The 20,573-nt window shown below is 56.4% G+C and overlaps 1 protein-coding gene across 7 annotated transcripts in view; it reads left to right on the forward strand.

Annotated features, from left to right (window-relative positions):
• The window catches only part of POLR3E (RNA polymerase III subunit E), a 38,017-nt gene extending 20,285 nt beyond the window's left edge, over positions 1-17,732 (forward strand). For 5 of the 7 annotated variants that reach the window (XM_082714685.1, XM_082714686.1, XM_082714690.1 and 2 more), the window contains 15 exons: positions 1,992-2,099; positions 2,426-2,475; positions 4,202-4,321; positions 5,289-5,374; positions 5,728-5,772; positions 6,015-6,106; positions 7,051-7,171; positions 9,704-9,785; positions 11,034-11,093; positions 11,189-11,346; positions 11,723-11,784; positions 12,260-12,786; positions 14,929-15,006; positions 16,628-16,753; positions 17,348-17,732. In XM_082714685.1, the coding sequence (XP_082570811.1) occupies positions 1,992-2,099; positions 2,426-2,475; positions 4,202-4,321; positions 5,289-5,374; positions 5,728-5,772; positions 6,015-6,106; positions 7,051-7,171; positions 9,704-9,785; positions 11,034-11,093; positions 11,189-11,346; positions 11,723-11,784; positions 12,260-12,786; positions 14,929-15,006; positions 16,628-16,753; positions 17,348-17,404 (1,772 nt within the window). In that variant the 3' untranslated portion in view covers positions 17,405-17,732. The remainder of the gene's footprint in view (positions 1-1,991; positions 2,100-2,425; positions 2,476-4,201; positions 4,322-5,288; positions 5,375-5,727; positions 5,773-6,014; positions 6,107-7,050; positions 7,172-9,703; positions 9,786-11,033; positions 11,094-11,188; positions 11,347-11,722; positions 11,785-12,259; positions 12,787-14,928; positions 15,007-16,627; positions 16,754-17,347) is intronic. The other 2 variants (XM_082714688.1, XM_082714689.1) reach the window with 1 other exon arrangement.
• Positions 17,733-20,573: the final 2,841 nt, after the last annotated feature.

Genomic DNA, 20,573 nt, shown 5'->3' on the forward strand with positions numbered 1-20,573 from the left:
GCGGGGCTCCGTCCCAGGACCCTGGGATCATGACCTGAGCCCGAGGCAGACGCTTAACCACCGAGCTGTCCAGGTGCCCCTAAAGTTTTTTTTGGTACTTATAGTATTTTATACCCCCAATTTTTTTTTTTTTTTAAGATTTTATTTATTTATTTGACAGAGATCACAAGTAGGCAGAGAGGCAGGCAAAGAGAGAGAGAGAGAGGGAAGCAGGCTTCCTGCGGAGCAGGGAGCCTGATGCGGGGCTCGATCCCAGGACCCTGAGATCATGACCCGAGCTGAAGGCAGCAGCCCAAACCACTGAGCCATCCAGGCGCCCCTATACCAAAATTTTTAACATTTCTGAAAATTATTCTTGCATGTAGGGTGGTAAGAAGATTCCATTTTAATTTTGTAAATTCTATTAACGAACTGTGTTCTGTTAGTGTCAGGTGTGCAGTAGAGTGGTTCGGTGATTCTGTGCCCGACTCTGGTCCTCACGACAAGTGTACCCTGAGTCCCTGTCACCTCACTCCCCCGTTCCCCCCACCATCTTCCCTGTGGTTGCCATCAGTGTGTTTGCTGAGTGACCAGTCTGTGGGTCCTGTGTTTCTGTGTTTTTGTTTTGTTTTTTAAGTAGGCTCCATGCCCACCCAGCTTGGGCTCAAACTCGTAACCTAGAGATTGAGAGTCTCGTGTTCTACCAACTGAGCCAGCCAGGAGCCCCAAATCTGTTCTGTGTGTGTGTGTGCGCGTGCACTTTTCCCCCCCTGCCCCCCCCCCCCGTTCTTTTGTTTCTTAAATTCCACATACGAGTGAAATCAGATGGTATTTGTAGGACCATTTGCTTCTGCACTCCTGACTGCGAGCATGCCGCTCCCTCTGGAGTCCGGAGAGCCCCTTACCTGAGCCTTAGTGTGTCATTTCTTCTCTTTCAAGCCCACATTGACTTGAGAGAAATTGATGGTCTTCGCGCTGCCTGCCAGTGCTTGGGTCTCATTCACAAGGAAAAGTCCTGGCTGTGTCTAGGACCGTGTAGATGCTCCCCTAGCTGGCCAGGCTGTAGGGAGCCACATTTGTGCTAGCAGACTTCTGAGCAGGTTGGATAGTTGTTGTTGTTGTTTTTTTTTTTTTTAAGATTTTATTCATATTTTTGACAGACAGAAATCACAAGTAGGCAGAGAGGCAGGCAGAGAGAAACGAGGAAGCAGGCTCCCCGCTGAGCAGAGAGCCCGATGGGGGCTCGATCCCAGGACCCTGGGATCATGACCCGAGCCGAAGGCAGAGGCTTTAACCCACTGAGCCACCCAGGCGCTCCTCAATGGGGTTTTGACAAGCCAAGCTGGAGGATGAGGATGAGAGGCAGTCTGTGGGGAGAGGACGGTGGGCGTTGAGGATGTCCTTGAGTGGCCTGGCGGGGAAGAGCAGGCCATGTTCAGAGTGGAAAAATTGCCATGTGCCAGAGCAAGCCACTGCGGGGGGAAGGGGTGGTGACCAGGGTCATAAGGGCCTTTGATGCTCATGGTGGAGGGAGTGCAGGCCGGCTTAAAGAACTGGCTTGGAGGGTGGCCTGGGTGGCTCAGTGGGCCTGCCTTCAGCTCAGGTCATGATCCCAGGGTCCTGGGATCGAGCCCCGCTTCAGGATCTCGGCTCAGCAGGGAGCCTGTTTCCCCACCCCCCTCTCTCTGCCTGCCTCTCTGCCTACTTGTGATTTCTCTGTCAAATAAATAAAATCGTAAAAAAAAACAAACCAAAGCAAAAACGAACTGTCTTGGAGCAGAGGAGTCTGTGTTCGTGCTCTGCTGCAACTGTGTGCCTACTGGGCCAGGTGGGGTTGGGAAGGGCCGCAGGCCTGGTGGTCCTAAGGCCCTGGGACTGGGGGCTAGAGCAGAGGGGGCAGGTGGGCAGAGGCCTTTGGGGGAGCACAGCGCCCTTTGTGACTGCTGTGAGCCCAGCTGGGTGGTTTGGCCCCAGCTCCCAGAGTCAAGTCCGAGGTCTTCTTCCTCTGCCAGGTGAGCTGCACCTGACGCCTCTCCATGGCATCCTGCAGCTGCGGCCAAGCTTCTCCTACCTGGATAAGGCGGACGCCAAGCACCGGGAGAGGGAGGCGGCCAATGAGGGTGAGCCCTGGACCCCTAGCCTTCATTCTGGCTGCATCTTGGGATGGGTTGGCTGTGGGAAAAACTGCAGGGGGCCGGATTCCAGAATGCTTCGCAGCGTCCCCGCTCTCCCCACGGGATGTCGGAGCAGCCTCCCGCGCCGCTGGACAACCAGGCGTCTTCCTGCATTCCCCAGTGGCCCCTGGTGGGCAAAATCGCTGCCAGCCGAAAAGCGCTGACTTGTCCACTGACCTGTGTCTGGAAGAATTCCCAGATACCCCTGCCTCAAGCCTGGGGAATTGGGGGCAACACCAGAGGCTGCAAGCAGCGCCCGCTTTCTCTTGCAGCAGGAGACTCTTCGCAGGATGAGGCGGAAGAAGACGTGAAGCAGATCACGGTGAGTGAACTCTGGCCCCGAGGAGAGGGGGTGCCGCTGGAGGGGCCGCGGCGCCGGCACGGTAGCTCAGCTGTCTGGGGGCCGCATCGGGTGGGGGGGGCTCTGCGGAACCCGGGCTCCGGGGGCGAAACCGGTACCCAAACAGGGGCTCATCCTTCCGAGCCTTCCTGCTGGGCAGCCTGGGGGGCTAACCTGTCTCCACCCGCCCCAGACCTGCCCCAGCCGAGTACAGGATAGCTGCCCGGGGCTTCTGTAGAGCAGGGACCCTGGGGCGTGGCTGGAACTGGAATTGGGTGGGAGGAGGAAACCGGGGCCTAGGGAGTCCAGGGGACCCCCCCCCCGTCTGCGCCATGAAGCCTGTGTCCCAGCGGAGCCAGAATCCCATGTTACTTAACCATGTAATTCTGTCTTTTCAGTGGTGCACAGATGCAACATTCCTATTTTAATATTTATTCCTGTATTTCATGCACTGCGAGAAGAATATTGACCTTCCATTAATGGCCTGTAGCGTTCCCTCTGTGTAAGCACAGAAAGGGTAAAATGAGTGTTTAAGGAAGAAGGCATAAATAGTGACATGGGCGGCATTCAGACACAGCTTAAGTTGTGAGCCTTTGCGCATCCTTGAAGATGGGGCGATACCGATATGACCATGTGTGGTGGTGGGTGCTCACCCTGTTCTCTCAGTGGCCTGTTGAATGATCACCCTCCTTCCCTTCTTGGGGACTCAGTTGGCGAGGAGCCTGACTCATCAAACAAGTCATTCTTAGGCCCATGAACTTCAAAGGACCCATGTAGAATCCCAGGATTCTGTGCCGCCTGGCCGGCTCAGGCAGTAGATTATGCAACTCTTGATCTCCGGGTCATGAGTTCAAGGCCCATGTTCGGCATGGAGCCTACTTTAAAAAAAAAAAAAAGAATCCCAGGGTTCTGTAATCCTCCAACGCCCCTGCATGGGTCCCCTTGATAAGAGAGGTGTGAGGGCCCTGTTGGGTCAGGACACTAAGCATCAGAAGCCCGGATCTACCTGGCATGAGCCCCAAATGGAATGTACTGGCCCCTGTTCCTGAAAAGTTGAGGGGGTAGCTTCAGGTATGGCTGGATTCAGGTGCTCAGACTCTGTCATCGAGACCTGGTTTCTCCCTCCCATCTCCAGGTTCTGCCTTCCTCTTTTGGCCTCTTTCTCAGGCAGGGTGTCTGTCCCCAGTGGTACAGAGTTGTCCCAGCTCCAGGCTCACATCCTCCCAGCTTCCAAGACCCCAGGGGAAAAGAAACTTCTTTCTCATTACTTCTAACTAAAGTCCCAGACTGGACTCATTGGCTTGGCCAACCCTGAACCAGCCCCTGTGGCTAAGAGGATTTGGTGCTCGGATTGTCCAGGTCTGAGTCACGTGCCCACTCCTGTGGCTGGGAACGTGTGTGGGGGTGGGGGCCGGGGGAGGGATACTTGCTCCCCTGAGCTGAGGGGGAACTGGGCATTTCCCAAGGAAAGTGGGGGGCGGCGCTTACCAGTGGGAGTGGAAATGGATTGGGTGCCGGGCAGGCAGAAGCAAGAGAAAGCTGCTCCCTGGCCTGTGTCGGCAAGTCAGGGACCAGAGGGACACGGTTGGAGCTGAATTTAAGAGATGTGTGTCGGGAAACCAGGGGAGGTGGGAGTGGTGCTGGTCTGGCGTGCGCGGGCCGGCAGCCCAGGATGGGTCCAGGCCTGAGGCCACGACCACCCCCCCAGGTGCGGTTCTCCCGTCCGGAGTCGGAGCAGGCCCGCCAGCGCCGCGTGCAGTCCTACGAGTTCCTGCAGAAGAAGCACGCTGAGGAGCCGTGGGTGCATCTGCACTACTACGGCCTGAGGGTGAGCTGGGGTCCCGGCCGGCGGCTGACGCTGGCCCTGGGCCAGGATCCTGGGAGAGGAGCCCAGTCTCCCCTGGAACTGGTTTCAGAATAAGTGAGAGCCACTTGGTGGTGGGGAGCCCGAGGAGAGAGGGTGAAGTCCTGGGGACAGTTTGTCCTTTGTTCCAGCCGGTCTTCGTAGCGTGTGTCCCCCAGGGAGCAGGAGACCGAGAAAGGAGCCCACCGTCTCCTGGGGCAGCAGTGTGGGCATCCGCAGGCTCTCCTCCTGTGAGCTTCTTGCTGGCCCAGGTCTCAGGCATCGTGGGTCCTGAATGTGGGCCCTCCATGGAGAACCGGCCGGCTGTCGCGGGCCAGCTTCACCGCTGGGCGTTTTGACGATGCTTGGTTTTCATCTCATGTGCTTAAAACCCAGACCTTGAAACTGTATTGGAGTAAGGGAAGTGATTGAATCGAAGTCAAAGATGCCGTAAGGCTCTCCAACTTCTTTGTGGGGGAGGAGCAACTCCTGATTTCTCTGGAACTTTCCTGAAAGAGGTCCATTTGGACAGAGCCTTAGAGTCAGACTTCCAGAAATTCTGCTCTTTCCTGGTGTGTGACTTTATGCAAATTACCTAATGAGAGAATTTGATGTACATTTGCAGCCATTAGACCAGAGCCAGGCCCGTAGTAGGTGCTGAGTGACTGTCAGCTGATCCTCTTACTGTTGGTGGTTACTGGCCCTGTGTCCCAGGCAGGGCACCCAAGACATGGGTGTTGGGGCTGGAAACGGTGAAGGGCACCTCACAGAGGCTTGGATGCCATGCTTGGTGGTTAGATGTGGTTGTGTGGCTGGCCTTGGGGCAGGGCAGTGGGCAGCTGGAGTGGAGGGTGATGCAGGGGTGAAAACGGGATGGCAGAGGGGCTCGGGGGGTGGCGCAGGCCCCAGGGTGGTGGCCGAGGGTCCTCCCCCCCTGCTGCTTCCCCAACAGGACAGCCGCTCTGAGCACGAGCGCCAGTACCTGCTGTGCCAGGGTTCCAGCGGGGTCGAGAACACAGAGCTCGTCAAGTCACCCAGGTGGGACCAGCCGGGCCAGGGTGTTTAGTCCTGTGGGCTCCTGAGCCTACCACTGGCCCCAGTAGGGTCCCTTTGGTGTGGGGCCTTCCTGGGGACGTGGTCCCTTCTGAAGCAAGGGAGATGGACATGGGAGGGGGCCCGTCCTCCTCTGGAGAGGGCCAGTGGGGGGTGGGGGTGGGAAGAGATGGTCGTCCGCTCTCCGCAGGTTTGGGGGACGCTAGGGGAGGGTGGGCATGGTCTCAGCCCCCAGCCCTCCCCTGGGGAGGCTTCAGCCTGGGTGCAGCCTGGATTTGCGGGCGGGGGTGGGACAGGGACAGAGCCCGGAGCTGCTGACCCTACCCTCTCTCCTGCAGCGAGTACCTCATGATGCTGATGCCCCCCAGCCCGGAGGAGGAGAAGTGAGTAGAGCTGGGCTGGACACCCCCTCCCCGCCCCAAATCTCCCCTCTCACCCCAAATCTCCCCTCCCCACCCCAAATCTCCCCTCTCACCCCAAATCTCCGCTCCCCACCCCAAATCTCCCCTCACCCCAAATCTCCCCTCCCCACCCCAAATCTCCCCTCCCCACCCCAAATCTCCCCTCTCACCCCAAATCTCCCCTCTCACCCCCTCCTCTAACCCACCGTCTCTGTTTTCAACAGAGACAAACCCGTGGCCCCCAGCAACGTCTTGTCCATGGCCCAGCTGCGCACCTTGCCCCTGGCTGACCAGATCAAGATCCTGATGAAGAATGGTGGGTGGACACCCGCGTCTCCCAGGGGGCCCTAGGCCTACCACCTCCTGGAGGAACGGAGTGTGGGACGGACTGAGGACTGAGAGGCAAGGCCAGAGGCTCCTGCTTTACAGCTGGGGCCTCGTCTGGAAGGATCGCACCGCAGCAGTGCGGCGGCTCCCTCAGCTGGGCTTGGGCTCCTGCTCTACCCCCCACCTAGCACTCCCCTGCCGGGTGAGCCTGGGCAGGTGGCTGACCCCGCTGCGTCTAAGGAACTAGGAGAGCTCCAGAGGGCTGACCTGTAGCTTAACGGCTTACACCGAGTCTTGGATGTGAACATGAGCTCCATACATTGGCTCGCATGACTTGGTGGCGCCCCTGCACACAGCAGGGATGGGTCTCCTTTCTCAGAGGACTCGGAAAGCCGGAACCTGTAGGGCAGACATGAGCCCTGAGTCTCAGAGCTGAGTCCCGGGCCTGGGCTCCCCTCCGGAGCTACCACTTTTAGGATCTCCAGGAGCCTGAGCAGAAGGGAGAGCCCAGCTCCCCCTGGGGCCGCCAGGGTGCCAGGCCACTGGCCTTGCTGCAGAGGACCTGGGGCCTACTCCAGGCCCTTTCTGGGCCCCAATAGTAATGATTTTACCTTTTTCTTTTTCCCCCACCCTGAGTAGGCTTGACACTTAATGTCGGGCTTGAACTCATGACCCTGAGATCTAGAGTCTACTCTACCAGTTGGTCTCCTATACCAACTAGCCAGCCGGGCATCCTGTAATGTTCGCTCCAGGATTCTGTGAGCGCGGGATGCCTGCAGGAGCAGCCAGTGGAGTCAGCGCTTATTACCTGTGTCACCAGCGTTTGTCCCACGCTGGGGGGGGGGGGCTATGGGAGCCTGAGGCTGCATAGACTTGGGGGTGGGGGGCGTGCCCAGGCTCTCTTCCCTCGTCTCATGTCTCCTGCGTCCTCAGTGAAGGTCATGCCTTTTGCCAACTTGATGAGCCTCCTCGGCCCCTCCATCGACTCTGTGGCTGTTCTGCGTGGCATCCAGAAGGTGGCGATGTTAGTCCAAGGAAACTGGGTTGTGAAGAGGTAAGTTCTCTGTGTGGGAGTATCTGACCCATTGAAATTCAACGTGATGACTGATGTTTTGGGTTTAAGTCTACCTTAGTGCTGTCTTGTTTGTCCTGCATTTTATATCCATTCTTACATGCTACTGGATTCTTGTTTTATTATTCCATTTCTCCCTGCCAATTTGTAAATTATCCTTTCTGGGTTCCTGTAGGGAGCACCCTGTAGATTTCAGGGTGCAGTGGTGCATTCATAACTGATCATGTTGGATTCGAGTTGCTGTGTTTTACCCTCACCCAGGACAATTCAGAGACCTTAGGATGTTATTTCTCTTCCTCCCAACTCACATGCCATTGTATTTATATAGTTTTTAATTGTATCTTACAACCCACAGAACAGTATCCTATCCAGTCAATATTCTTCAGATCTGCTCACATTCTGTTTATTTTGCTCATCATGAGCTTCTATGCCCGAGTTTCTATCTGGGATAATTTCCTTCTGCCAAAAACCGCGAGGCCGTTTCCTTTAACGAAGGTCTGCAGGGGAGGAGCTCCCTTGGGTTTCGTATGGTCAGAGACGTCTATTCCTTTGTTGTTAAAGGTTATTTGTCCTGAGTGTAGAATTCGAGGTTGATTGTTTTCCTTCCGCACGCTGACATGATTTCCTTGCATTCTCATTCTCGTTGCTTATAGTGACGAGTCTCCTCTCTTTACCCTTGGTCCCCTCTGGCTCTTTTTGAGATTTTCTCTTGTGGCTTTCCACAGTTCATTAAGATGCGTCTGAGCGCGAGTTTCCTTTCCCACGTGCTGTGGGGTTCGGAGCATGTGGCTTGATATCTTTCAGGAGTTTCTCTCCTGTGATCCCTCCACCAGACTGTCACTTGCGAGGTGGGGAGGGACTTCTGTGTGGACCCTCCCTCCTGTCCCTGGCACTCCGTGTAATGCCTGGCACGTCTCAGACCCCGGCTTCTAAGTGTGACTGAATATACATGTATCTATATTATGTTAATTTAAAATAGTGTAACATAAAATACGCTAATAAAGCCTCACTTTTTAGAAAGTGTGTAAGGTGAACAATCTGTCAAAATAGGAATTTTTCAAAATTCTCGAGTACTTCATTGCAGAAACTCCATCATTTCGGTTAGTTGGCCAAGTGCTTGCAAAGGCTATTCACGTTGCTGCCACCTGGTGGCGCCCTTGCACTGGGAAACAGGGCCAGGGTCTGTCCGGAGGTCGCGGCTGTCCTCTCCAGCCACGTTAAGTGTTCCGTTGTGGAAGGCCTTTGGATGGTGCGTCACTTGTTAAATGGGACCACCTGGGTATATTTATGCTACGAATGAGCGAGAGCCGGGGGTGGGGGGGGCATCCCATCACTCCCGACGACACTGACCCTGAGATGCAGAGACTGGCCAAACCTCTGGCAGCAAGGCAGCCACCGAGATGGGGTTTGAGCTCTTTGCCCAGCACTGCGTGTGGCCCTGGTGCTTCTGCCCTTTCAGCCTGGGGTCTGTCCCTGCGACCTGTCAGGTCCTGCCACGAGCCCTCACTGCCACGCCGTGGCCTGGGGGTGGTGCTGCTTGCTTGTTGGTCCTACTGTGGGTTCCTTGAGGAGACGCAGAATTCACGCATCGTTCACTAAATCTGTCTCCGTGGCGTGCTCTGCTGTCATCACGCGCTGTCCCCGTCCTCAGATGTGTGGGGCGGACAGGGGCACCGTTACAGAGGAGCTCCCCGAGTGCAGAGACCCGGGGCGCCCGCTGCCCGTTCAGTCCCTTCCTAGGCCTCCCTTCCGTCCGTGCGGCAGTGGCGGTTCCTGTCCCCGTAGCGTGTTTCTCGGAAGGGAGCGGACACAGCTCGACCTGGAAGGAAGACTATGAGCCGGTTGCCAGGGAGGAGAGCCCCCGCAGGAGCGGCGCCGGAGAGCGGGGGCTCCTCGGGCACAGCGTGGTTGGGGGGGGGTGGGGTGTATGACAGGGCCTGTGGCTGAACTCGGTCAAGGCTATACCTGTAAGCCTCAGCAACCTGGTCATTTGCCCTTGGGCCCTCAAGGTCTCTGAGCTGCACTCCCAGTCCCATTCGCTCCGGAGGCTTCAGCCCCACTCGTGCCTCAGGGTCGCTCCAGGTCCAGCCACTGACCCGGCTTGCTCCCACTCACACCGCCTGCCTGTCCTTTTGGGCACGTGGTGAAGACCTTGTGTCCTGCTTCCCAGTCAGTCTCCCTAGGCCTCACACCTGCCTTGCGCGTGGGGCTCGCTCTCCTCCCACAGCGCCAGGCCTGTTTCTGAGCCCTTGCCCTCTCTGATTGCCCTGGGCCTGGGCTGGGCCAGTGTGTGCACGGAAGGGCGGGAAGGGCTGGGAGGAAGAACTCTTTCTTTTCTACATGTGTTCCCAGAGCCAGGCTCCACGGTTGAAAGGGCAGCCCCGGGGGCAGCTGACCCAGGCCATGTTGGAGAGGCAGGGGCTGGGCCAGCGCTTGGAGCTGGGGGTGGGGGGCGGCAGGCGGCAGAGGGGCTGAGGAATGGGACTGACCCCCTGCTTCTGCTCTCATTGGCAGCGACATCCTGTACCCCAAGGACTCCTCCAGCCCTCACAGTGGTGTGCCTGCTGAGGTGCTGTGCCGCGGTCGCGACTTTGTTGTAAGTGCCCAGGCTCTCTGGCCTCCGGTCCTCCGGGGTTGTGGCAGGGCCTCCACGGGCAGGGCAGGGCTGTCAGGACCTCAGTTTGGGCAACAGGGGAAGGGCAGGTCTCTGTGGCCAGGGCGAGGGCAGGGGTGGCTCTGGATGGTTCTTTCTCCTTTGATGCGGAATCCTGGAGTCTTGGGCTTCACATGAGCGTTGGAGTTCCTTTGGCCTGGGGGTTACAAACCAGAGGCCCTGAGGTGGGCTCTGGCTAAGGAACAGATTTCTTTTGGCCTGAGCAGGTTTTTTTAACTGTTCACTTGAGGGCACCTGGGTGGCTCAGTGGGTTAAGCATCTGCCTTAGGCTCAGGCCATGACCTGGGATCGAGCCCCACATCAGGCTCCACCTGCTGGGTGGGAGCCTGCTTCTCCCTCTCCCTCTGCCTGCCTCTCCCCTTCCTTGTGCTTTTTTTCTCTGTCAAATAAGTAAAATCTTTAAAAAAAAAAAAAAATTCACTTGAATTAATTGTTTACAACTCAAAATTCTGGTACAAACCAGATTTTTAGCTCATTATGAATAATTGGGCAGTTGAGTACGGCGGGGCCCAAAGCCCTGAATGGCACCGACTGTAGGTGGGCCCGGCGGTGCCGGCGTCCCCCACGGTCCCGGGCAGGCCTGCTTCTCTCGTGTGTTTCCCCCCTTACTGCCGTGGGTCTTGGCAACTCCTGAGCCAGCTCATTCCCCCACTCCGTTGCCCTGCCCTCATCCGGTAAGTTCTGGCCCAGGCATTCCTCTCAGGGGCTGAGATCTGCACTGCCTCCCTTGACCTCAGCTTTGTGCTCCGAGTTTGGGGAAATCAGTCTCCTAAGCCGTCCGCGGTGACTGTGATGTGGGTAGGGCAGCCCCTAAGCTGTCCGAGAGAGTGGCTGTGTTTTCTCTTTGCCTGACTGGATGTCCCAGCTTCTCTGGACGGTTGGAGGCGAGGTGCCCCTGCACTTTTTGTCTCGGCGCCCAGGTGCAGCGATATCCACTCCTGGGCTCACCCACCGGAGCCCGCGTGCCGGTTGCCGCTGCCTGCCAGCCCGTGGCCCTGCGCGCGGATGGGGTCAGAGTCGGGCCTGGGAGGAGGCTGCTCCAGTCTGACTTCTTGTCGGGGACGGTCTTCCCTCATCCCAGGCCCCCAGGACAGCTACAGGGCTCTGGGGGATGGTCTTCGGAGCAATCTGTCTCTGCCTCCTGGAAACAGGCTGCTTTTTCTCCCTCAGATGTGGAAGTTCACGCAGAGCCGGTGGGTGGTGAGGAAGGAGGTGGCAGCAGTGACTAAGGTAAGTGCTCTCGGTCGGAGGCCTGGCCCCGCGGCTGCAGGGAGCGGGGTGCGGCGGCTGCTGGCTGCAGGCCCCACCTTCGTGGTGTCCCGCAGCTCTGCACGGAGGACGTGAAGGACTTCCTGGAGCACATGGCCGTGGTGAGGATCAACAAAGGCTGGGAGTTCCTACTGCCTTACGACGGGGAGTTCATCAGGAAACATCCAGATGTGGTCCAGCGGCAGCACATGCTGTGGACGGGCATCCAGGCCAAGTAAGGGCTTGCTGGGCAGTCCACAGCAGCCTGGCCGCCCAGGCCAAGTGTGGGCCGGGGCAGGCACTCCGGGGCCCTGCACGCCCCTTCCTCCACTCCGGACGGACGCTGCCCTCGATCGGCCTGGCACAGCCACCCTCCCGATCGGAGCCGGCCTGTCTGTTCTGAGGATCCGGGAGGGGCACCGCCGCCCGCCCCAGCCCGGAGGCTCCCAGGGGCCGTGGGGCCTGCTGCTGTCGGGAGGGCCGGCAGGGCTCCGCGCGCGCCGGCATCTGCAGCCACCAGGATGTCCCTGCCTCGACGGCGGGGCTTGCTATCGCCGGGCAGGTGCCTGGGGTCGCGGTGTAAAGTTAAGAGAGTCTATTTTTCTTTTCAGATTAGAAAAAGTGTATAATCTTGTGAAGGAAAGCTTGCCAAAGAAGTCGGATGGACAATCAGGTGGGCACGGGGCCCCGAAGCCAGCCCTGGCTGCGGGAGGCCTGCTCTGCGGGGGCTGGTCCGGGCGCGGGCTGCAGAGGGGTGTGTGGCTCTTGCCCCCGGGGGTCCTTCGGTGCCGTCCTCCCCGTCCCCACAGACCTCAGCTTGGGGCTTGGCCTCGGGGACAGAGGGCTTCAGTCCTCGGGGGCTGTGCTGGGGTGCAGGCCTTCCTGGGTCAGCAGAAGGCGGCGATGGGACAGGAGGAGCCGGCAGGGAGGGACTCGGCAGTCGCCCGTCCCGGTTCGAACCTCCCCGCGTGGGATTCTGGTCTCCCCGCTGGTTTCTTTCCTCACGGCGGTGGGCGCTCCGTCCCTCCGGGCTCAGGCGGGGGCGGAAGGCGGGAGCACAGCACCTGCTTCAGCGCCGTCGGGCTGGGCGAAGGGCCCTTCTCTGCGCTGGCCCGGAGCCCCCACAGCAGCACTGCGTCCCCCCACAGGACCTGCTGCGCTGCTGTCCGGGGACCAGCGGGTCCAAGTGGCCAAAAGCAAGGCCCAGCAGAAGCACGCCCTGCTGGAGCGGGAGCTGCAGCGGAGGAAGGAGCAGCTGCGGGCGCCCGCGGCCCTGCCCGGCGTGCGCATCAAGGAGGAGCCCGTGAGTGAGGAGGGCGAGGACGAGGAAGATCGAGAGGCAGAGGAAGACCAGGAGCCCATGGACACCTCTCTCGGTGGCGGCCTCCACAACAGGCTGGCCAACGGGCTGCCGAGCGGGCGGGCGGCCGGCGGGGACAGCTTCAACGGGCACCCGCCGCCGGGCTGCGCCAGCGCCCCGGTGGCCCAGGAACTGAGGGCCTTCGTGGAGGCCACCTTCCAGAGACAGTTCGTGCTCACGCTGAGTGAACTCAAGCGCCTCTTCAACCTGCATTTGGCCAGCCTGCCGCCTGGCCACACGCTGTTCAGCGGCATCTCGGACCGCATGCTGCAGGACACGGTGCTGGCCGCCGGCTGCAAGCAGATACTGGTGCCTGTAAGTAGAGCGCGGCGCGCCTCCGGGTGGGCGGACACGCCAGGCCGCCCTCTGCCCCTCAGGAGGGCTCCGGGCCCGCGGCACCTTTCCCGGCAGGAAGGCAAGTGGGGGACCCTCTGGAGCGGCCTGCGCCCTGCTTGCTTTGGGGGAACCAGTTGTTTGGAGGCTGCCTGGGAACTCGGGAGGAGCGTTGGCCTTGGTCTGAATTGGTTCTCACGGGTTGGCTTCGTGTGAGCTTGCGCCCCTTAGGCTCTGCACCCGCCTCTGATGTGGGCACATGTGGGCTTTGGTACCCTGGGCCTTGGGTGAGGGTCCACTGCGGTGTCCGAAGGCGCTAACCCCTTGCTTGGCCTACAGGAGGGCCTTGCTTGGTCCATGGGGGTCCCTGTCAGCCCTCCCATTTTTCAGGATGAGTTTACTCCTGTCATTTGATCTTTGCAATTTGAAGGTGTAGAAACTGATTTTCAGAGAAGCGAAATGAGATTGTGTGAAGGTCGTATACCCAGGAGGTGCCGGAGCTGGAAGCCGAGTGTAGCGGCAGCCGGCCTGAAATCTTTCCTGCTTTAACTGATGCTCAGACCCTTTGACCCGAGCCCACGGCTTGTGCCGCCCGGGCTCCGGCAGGCCAGTGTGCTCCGTGTTTCTGCCGCCGGGCCTGAGGCGGCAGCGTGAGCCAGCCACAGCCCGGGCTTCTCGCCCGCTGTGGGCACCGGCCTTGCAGTGGGAGAAGCGCAGGCGCGGACGGCGTGTCGCAGACCATTTCCTTTAGCCGAGGGTGGAGAGGGCCAGGCTGTGGCTTCAGGACGTGGTGCTGGTCATTCCGTCCCCCAGGCTCTGCTCAGACCTGGCAGCAGGCAGGTCTGCTGTGGGACTGTGGCTGCCGGTTAAGGGAACATGGACGTTTGCGGTTCAAGGTCAGAAGCACCTGTAGCCTCCGGTGATCTGAGGCGAAGGCCATCCTTGTGTGAGACTCACAGACTAGGGCGAGAGGCCCTGGCCCCCATGCTGCCTAGGCTGTCCCGGCACATCTTGCCCTCGTGGCAGGGAGCCTCGTTGGTGCAGTTTCCTAGGGAAGGTACCAGGGTATGGGGGCCCTGTCCTATTTGGAGCCACCCTTGCCCACCCAGCAAATGGGTCTAGTTAGCTCCAGGATCCCTTTGTTGGAGCTTGGCCAGGCAGGGGAAGGGCGCCTGCCCAGGGTTAGCTAGGCCGCTTGGGGTCTGGGGTCATATGGGAGAGGGACATGAGGTAGGCTGCTCTTAGGTACCCCTGCCCTGCTCCTTCCTCTTGGTGGGACTGGTGTCCCCAGGAGACCGTGGCCTCTCTCTGCTGCTCGCATCGACCTCCGTCCCCATGATCCTGATGTGGGGACCCTAGAGGATGGTCCCCTCCGAGGAGGAAAGCCCTCCGATGTGTCCAGCCTCGGGGTGCTGAGGTCCAGGGAGCGTGAGTCGACTCACAGTCCTGCCGCGTGTTAGATGTGTGAGCGGACACGAAGTCAGCGCTGAGCTGGATTCTCCCCTGGAGAGGGGGAGGCTGCAACACCTTGCTCCGCCTCTCTGGTTTCTGATGATCGAATGAGGTTGTGCAGTTCCGGTCCCTCTGGGGCTTTATGCGGTAGGAGCGACCACTGTTGCTTGTGTCGTGGGGTCAGGGCTGGAAACCACGCTACCACGTGCCCGAGCCAGGCCCCCCTTTCCTTGGTCTGCCTTCGGACCCTGCTGACCCAAGTGGTGTGGTTTGCTTGCGAGTCGGGCAGGGCCTCTCACCTGTACCACCATAGCCCTTGAGGGAAGGGGCTGGAAGGCATCTCTAGGATACTCCTAGGGTGGGTGGGGGCGGGAGTGCTGCGCAGGACACGTCTCAGGGCTTATGTTTAGGGTAGGCCGATACTGGATGCTGGAGGTGAGCTAATGCCAAGCATTGTTAAGCAGAAACCAGATTCCCCTCCTTGTCCGTTGAATCTGGGGGTTCCTGCTCCATCCTACTGCAGCCCTAGTGAGTGGCAAGAGCCGGAATTGGAACCCCTGGTCTCACGTGGGCTCGTTCCCTGGACGGGGCTGACGCAGAATGGGAGGGGGAGGGCCAGGGCGGCTGCACCAGCCGGGAAGGACGAACAGCTCACACCTGGGCCTTGGTTAGTTTCCCCCCCAGACTGCTGCGTCCCCCGACGAGCAGAAGGTGTTCGCCCTCTGGGAGTCTGGAGACATGAGCGACCAGGTAAGGTGACTTCTCGGCTTTCTCCCCAAGAGCAGGGATTGGGGGCAGGAGGCCTCTAGGGAGACCCAGATCACAGAACGTACACTTAAGATTTTCTAGCCCCTGCCCATTTTACACATTCTGGCGCTGTGTCTCTTGTGTGTTGTTAAGACAGGCTGGACCTGCCTGTCCTTTGAGTTGAAACGAGTGGTTCCCGATTGCCAGTCGATCAGCTGCATTAGAATCTTTTTTTTTTTTTTTAATTTATTTGACAGAGATCACAAGTAGGCAGAGAGGCAGGCGGGGGATGGGGGGGGAAGCAGGCTCCCGCTGAGCGGAGAGCTCGATGCGAGGCTCGATCCCAGGACCCTGGGATCATGACCTGATCCAAAGGCAGAGGCTTTAGCCCACTGAGCCACCCGGGTGGCCCTGGAATCCTCTTTATAAAAATACATGTAGGCTCTTAGCACTGACGCCAGAGATTTAGTTCAGTTCTGTAGGAGCTAGGTATTTACCTGTTCAGTTTTTTCTAAAGGTTTTATTTATTTATTTGACAGAGATCATAATTAGGCAGAGGCTTAACCCACTGAGCCACCCAGGCGCCCCTACCTGTTCAGATTTTTAAAGAGATTTTATTTGAGAGAGCACAAGCAGGGGAGCGGCAGACAGAGGGAGAAGCAGACTCCCCACTGAGCAGGGAGCCCGATGTGGGACTTGATCCTAGGATGCCGGCAGAAGGCAGGTACTTAACCGACTTAGCCACCCAGGCACCCCAACATGTCTGCAGATCTTTCCTGAGGATTCGGCCATCCAGCTGGGCTCATGAACCAGTGACCGTCCATGTTTGTCAGGTGGCCTCTGGCAGTAAGAATCAGAAGGATTTATTAGAGCTCAGGTGCTGGTTTATAAGGTAGAAAGTGGTCCATTTTGCCTCCTGTCACCCCAGCAGTTAGGGTCCCGAGGGTCCAGTGAGCACAGTAGGAGTCAAACCAGCAGCAGTGTCTATTTGGTTATACTCATGGACCCTGAGGTCCAGAAATTGTCCTTAAATCATGAACTTGCCTCAAGTTTACGGATGAAGATTAAACTGCTCAAACACACGTCTGCCCTTTGCCAGGTTCTATCCGTAAGGTGTGGGGAGCAAGCGGGGAGCGTCCCCTATGGCCCCAGCAGGGGCCCTCACACGAGGGCAGTGCGGGGGCTCTTTCTGAGCCAGCCTCTGTGCTCTTCGCCAGGAGAGGCCTCGGAGTTTTCTAGTTCTCGCAGAGTCAGAAACTCAAAGAATTTGACCATTTTTTCTCCTAATCAGATTCAAAGAAAGGCTTATTTTTTAAAATACACGCGACAGAGCTTTCCTGCCCGGTCTTCACACAGCTGACTTAGTCGGGGTCCCTCCCTGCTTAGTTATCAGGAAACACCAAGTCCAAACTGCTTGCTCTCTGCGGGCACTTCCCTGGCTTTTCTTCCTCGTCCTGGGGGTCACGGGATGACCGGTGGGTCAAGTGTGTTCATCTTTAAACAGAAGTCCTGGGCACACACGGGCTGCGGTGTGCGGTTAGGGCCATAGCTTTGCCTTTCTTGTTTGGGGAGGATTCTCTTTTAGGTGACTGTTTTCCGCACTAACTTATTTTTGCTACTAAAGCACCGACAGGTTTTGCTTGAAATCTTTTCCAAAAATTACCGGGTCCGCCGGAACATGATCCAGTCTCGGCTGACCCAGGAGTGCGGAGAGGACCTGAGCAAGCAGGAGGTGGATAAAGTGCTAAAGGTATCCGTGCTCCGCGCCGTCAGCCCCTGGCTGGGGCGCCCAGGGCTGGCTCCTCCCGGCCTCGGGTGCTTCGTACAGGGGGTCTCTGCTCCTGCTGCTGGAGGGTGCGGGCAAAGCAGTGAGCTGAGGGCGGTGTGGACGCCACCTTCACAAAGATAACCGGGCCTGTGAGTCCTGACTCGTCTCCCCATTAGAACCGGGAGCAGCCGGCACACGCACCGCACTTGCAGACCCCAGCCTGGAGAGCTGCTCCCCGTTTCCTCCTGTCGTGCTGACCTCAGCCATCCGGGCCGTAAGCTAGAGCGACTGCTGAGGCACCTTCGTTCTGGGTCTGCTTAGGGACAGTTTTTTGTTTTTAAGGTTGTGCTTGCCAAGCACGTTTATTTATGGTTCCCTACTTTCTGGGCCCCCTGAGAGGAGGCGGCCCTGAGGCCCAAATGCTGCTAGCGCAGCGCTGTGAGGAGGCAGCTCTTAACTTCCCGTTTGTGTTCTATCTGTGCGTCGTGGACGGACTTGTGGGTTCTGTATGGGACAGAGTCGCCACCTTTCCTGCTCCGGTCCGCCCTTAACACCCCTCTCTGTCTCCCTTCCCAGGACTGCTGTGTGAGCTGTGGCGGCATGTGGTACCTTAAAGGGACAGTACAGTCTTGACAATAGTCCCAAACCGCTGACCTGGTGAACCCCAGCCCAGGGCAGGCCGGCAGAGCCAGCAGAGGCGGCAGCGGTCTCACGGCTTCGGAAGACACGGAGCAAGAGGACCCCACCGTGTCACGGCCGGAACCTTGTGCTGTCTGGCGGACAGCGGGGGGCATCCGCGGCCGGGGGCAGGGGCTCTGAACCGAGAGCGCTCCTAGGAGAGAGGGCAGCCGGGACCTTCATTACAGTATAGTTTGAAATTCCTGATGTATTTTGGTTATTATTTGGTTTCATTCTCATAATAAAGAGAGTGCATCCTGACCACAGGCAGGCTGATGAAAAATCATGGTTTAATATTTTACTTTTCAGACTTAATGCCAACAAAGTCACATTTGTTTACAGGATGAAGAAAACCTCAAGGTTTTAAGTAATTAAAATGCCTAGAAGCCAATATTTAGTCTTCGATTACCTATCTGCTAAGACTTCTGCCCATTTCATTAAACCAAATTGAATTGTTGCACTGCTGGGTGTCTGTGGCCAACTTACCTTTTAAGACAACTTTATGTAGCAGTCAGTCTCAGCTGCTTACATGAACCCTAGCAAAAACTCAGAATGAAGTCCATCTATTAATGTTTGCGTAAGGAAGCAAACCAAACCAGGTAAGTATGGAACAATGTATAAGTGAGGTTATCACCCTTTGATGTAAAAAATTTGTATTTTGTGTATTTTTAAAATAAATACTAACACTAACCTGGCATCATGGTGCTACTATCTTCTAAGGGTGACAGGAAGGCCGTGTTGCATGAGCTCTCGGAGCCTTGCACAGTCTCAGGGAAGGGAGCCGACGGACAGAGGGAGAACTTCGCGCTGCCCAGCAGGATGGCGCAGTCATCTACGATAGTAAAAACAAACGGGTAAAAATACCTGTAGCCTTAACGTAATAGTTAAAACAGCAATATAGAATAAAAATGTTAGTACAAAAAATGTAAACTACTCCATTTTCAAGATCTGGTACCTTATACTTACGACGCTTGCAGTTTGGACCAGCCATGGTTTAAGTGTTCATTTGGGACATGTATCTAATGGTGACCTTAGCAGATCATGCTGCCCTAGAGGATTGGGGGCAGTAGGGGGGGGGAGCGGAGGAAGCTGGGGTGGGCAAGATAGGAAATTCTGCTACCTAAATGTTAGGGCACTGCTTTGGGCACTAGAGCCACTATCTGACGTTTAGGTGATGGTCTGTGTATGCCCCTGTAGTTTAACAGGATGGTGGTACATTATGTTCTTGGTACTAATTGTTAACAAACATAAGCCTGGAAAGCATAAAAAACTTTGCAAAGTTGACAGAGTATGTCCCGCTCTTGGACTTCTAATGGTGTACAACAGAGATGGAAAGTAACCAAGCGATGGGGCTCGTGGGGAGTCCTAGCCTGAAACACGCTGGTAAGGATGGAGGAGTTAAACACTGAATTCAAGGGGCGCCTGGGTGGCTCAGTGGGTTAAAGCCTCTGCCTTCAGCTCAGGTCAAGATCCCAGGGTGCTGGGATCGAGCCCGGCATTGGGCTCTCTGCTCAGCGGGGAGCCTGCTTCCCCCTCTCCCTCTGCCTGCCTCTCTGCCTACTTGTGATCTCTGTCAAATAAATAAAATCTTAAAAAGAAAAAAAAAATCCTATCTTTCTTTAAAATAAATAAACACAATTTAAATAGGAAAGTGAATAAACATGAGGAATATAGGAACTATTTTAAAGGTGTAAAAATCAATGTTGTAAGTGACACCAACCGATGAAAGAAAATGGCATAAGCCTTAAAACTGGTTGGAAAGAAAATTACTACAGACCACTTATTAGAAAGAGGAAAAGATCCAGGTATTTTCATGGTTGAACTATGATCACATCTTAGTGACAGACCCAAGGGTTTGTCAGCATATGAGGAGCCTCCAAATACTCCTGAAGTAGTGATTTAAAACCTAAGTAGTAAATTGCAGTAGCATGTTAAAAAAATAAGCGACTTTGTCTTGCAAAGCGTGAGGATCCTGGGAAGGCTTACCGTCACAGAAACGCAAGGGTCGTATGGGGACATGCGCAATAAAGCTCATGCCGTGAAGAGAAAAAAATAATCGTCTCAGGGACTGAGATCTACAGCTCATTCCAGATATAAGTTCTTAAAATAGGAGTAGATGGATTCTCATTAACCTCATTAAAAAGTTAACCCGCGGGGCGCCTGGGTGGCTCAGTGGGTTAAGCCGCTGCCTTCGGCTCAGGTCATGATCTCAGGGTCCTGGGATCGAGTCCCGCATCGGGCTCTCTGCTCAGCGGGGAGCCTGCTTCCTCCTCTCTCTCTCCGCCTGCCTCTCTGCCTACTTGTGATCTCTCTCTGTCAAATAAATAAATAAAATCTTAAAAAAAAAAAAAAGTTAACCCGCTGCATCAAGCACCCCACATAGTCCTTAGGATGGAGGTCCAGGGTCACTCACCGTAGTTAAGATCCTGGGTATACAACTGAGAGAGATTAGATGAAGGACTACATTAAAATAAAAAATTTAGACAAATGAGTTTTATCTAACAAAAAAGACAGAAAGGAGTCAAAACGCCTTCAGGGTGCCTGGCTGGTTTGGTAGAGCATGTGATTCAATCTTGGGGTTATGAATTCAAGCCCCATTTTGGGTGTGGAGGTTAAAAAATTTTTTCAGATATGTCAACAGAATCAAAAAAGCTACTCTGGGGCGCCTGGGTGGCTCAGTGGGTTAAGCCGCTGCCTTTGGCTCAGGTCGTGATCTCAGGGTCCTAGGATCGAGTCCCGCATCGGGCTCTCTGCTTAGCGGGGAGCCTGCTTCCCTCTCTCTCTGCCTGCCTCTCTGTCTACTGTGATCTCTCTCTGTCAAATAAATAAATAAAATCTTAAAAAAAAAAAAAAAGCTACTCTGAAAAACATTCAACAAAATAACGAATCAATAGCTTTCCTATATGCAACTACAGTAAGAAAATAAAACAGAAGTAGGGCGGCCTGGCCGGCTCAGTTGGAAGAACATTCTACTCCTTGATCCTGGGGCCATGAGTTCAAGCCCCATAGTGGGTACAGAGATTACTTCCATAAAAATAAAACAGTGCAGGGGCACCTCCCTTCTATTCGGGTCATGACCGAGAGTCCTGGGGTGAGTCCCAGTTGGGCTCCTGGCTCAGTGCAG

This window comes from Mustela nivalis, assembly GCF_964662115.1.
Source record: "Mustela nivalis genome assembly, chromosome: 19".
Lineage (NCBI taxonomy): Eukaryota > Metazoa > Chordata > Mammalia > Carnivora > Mustelidae > Mustela > Mustela nivalis.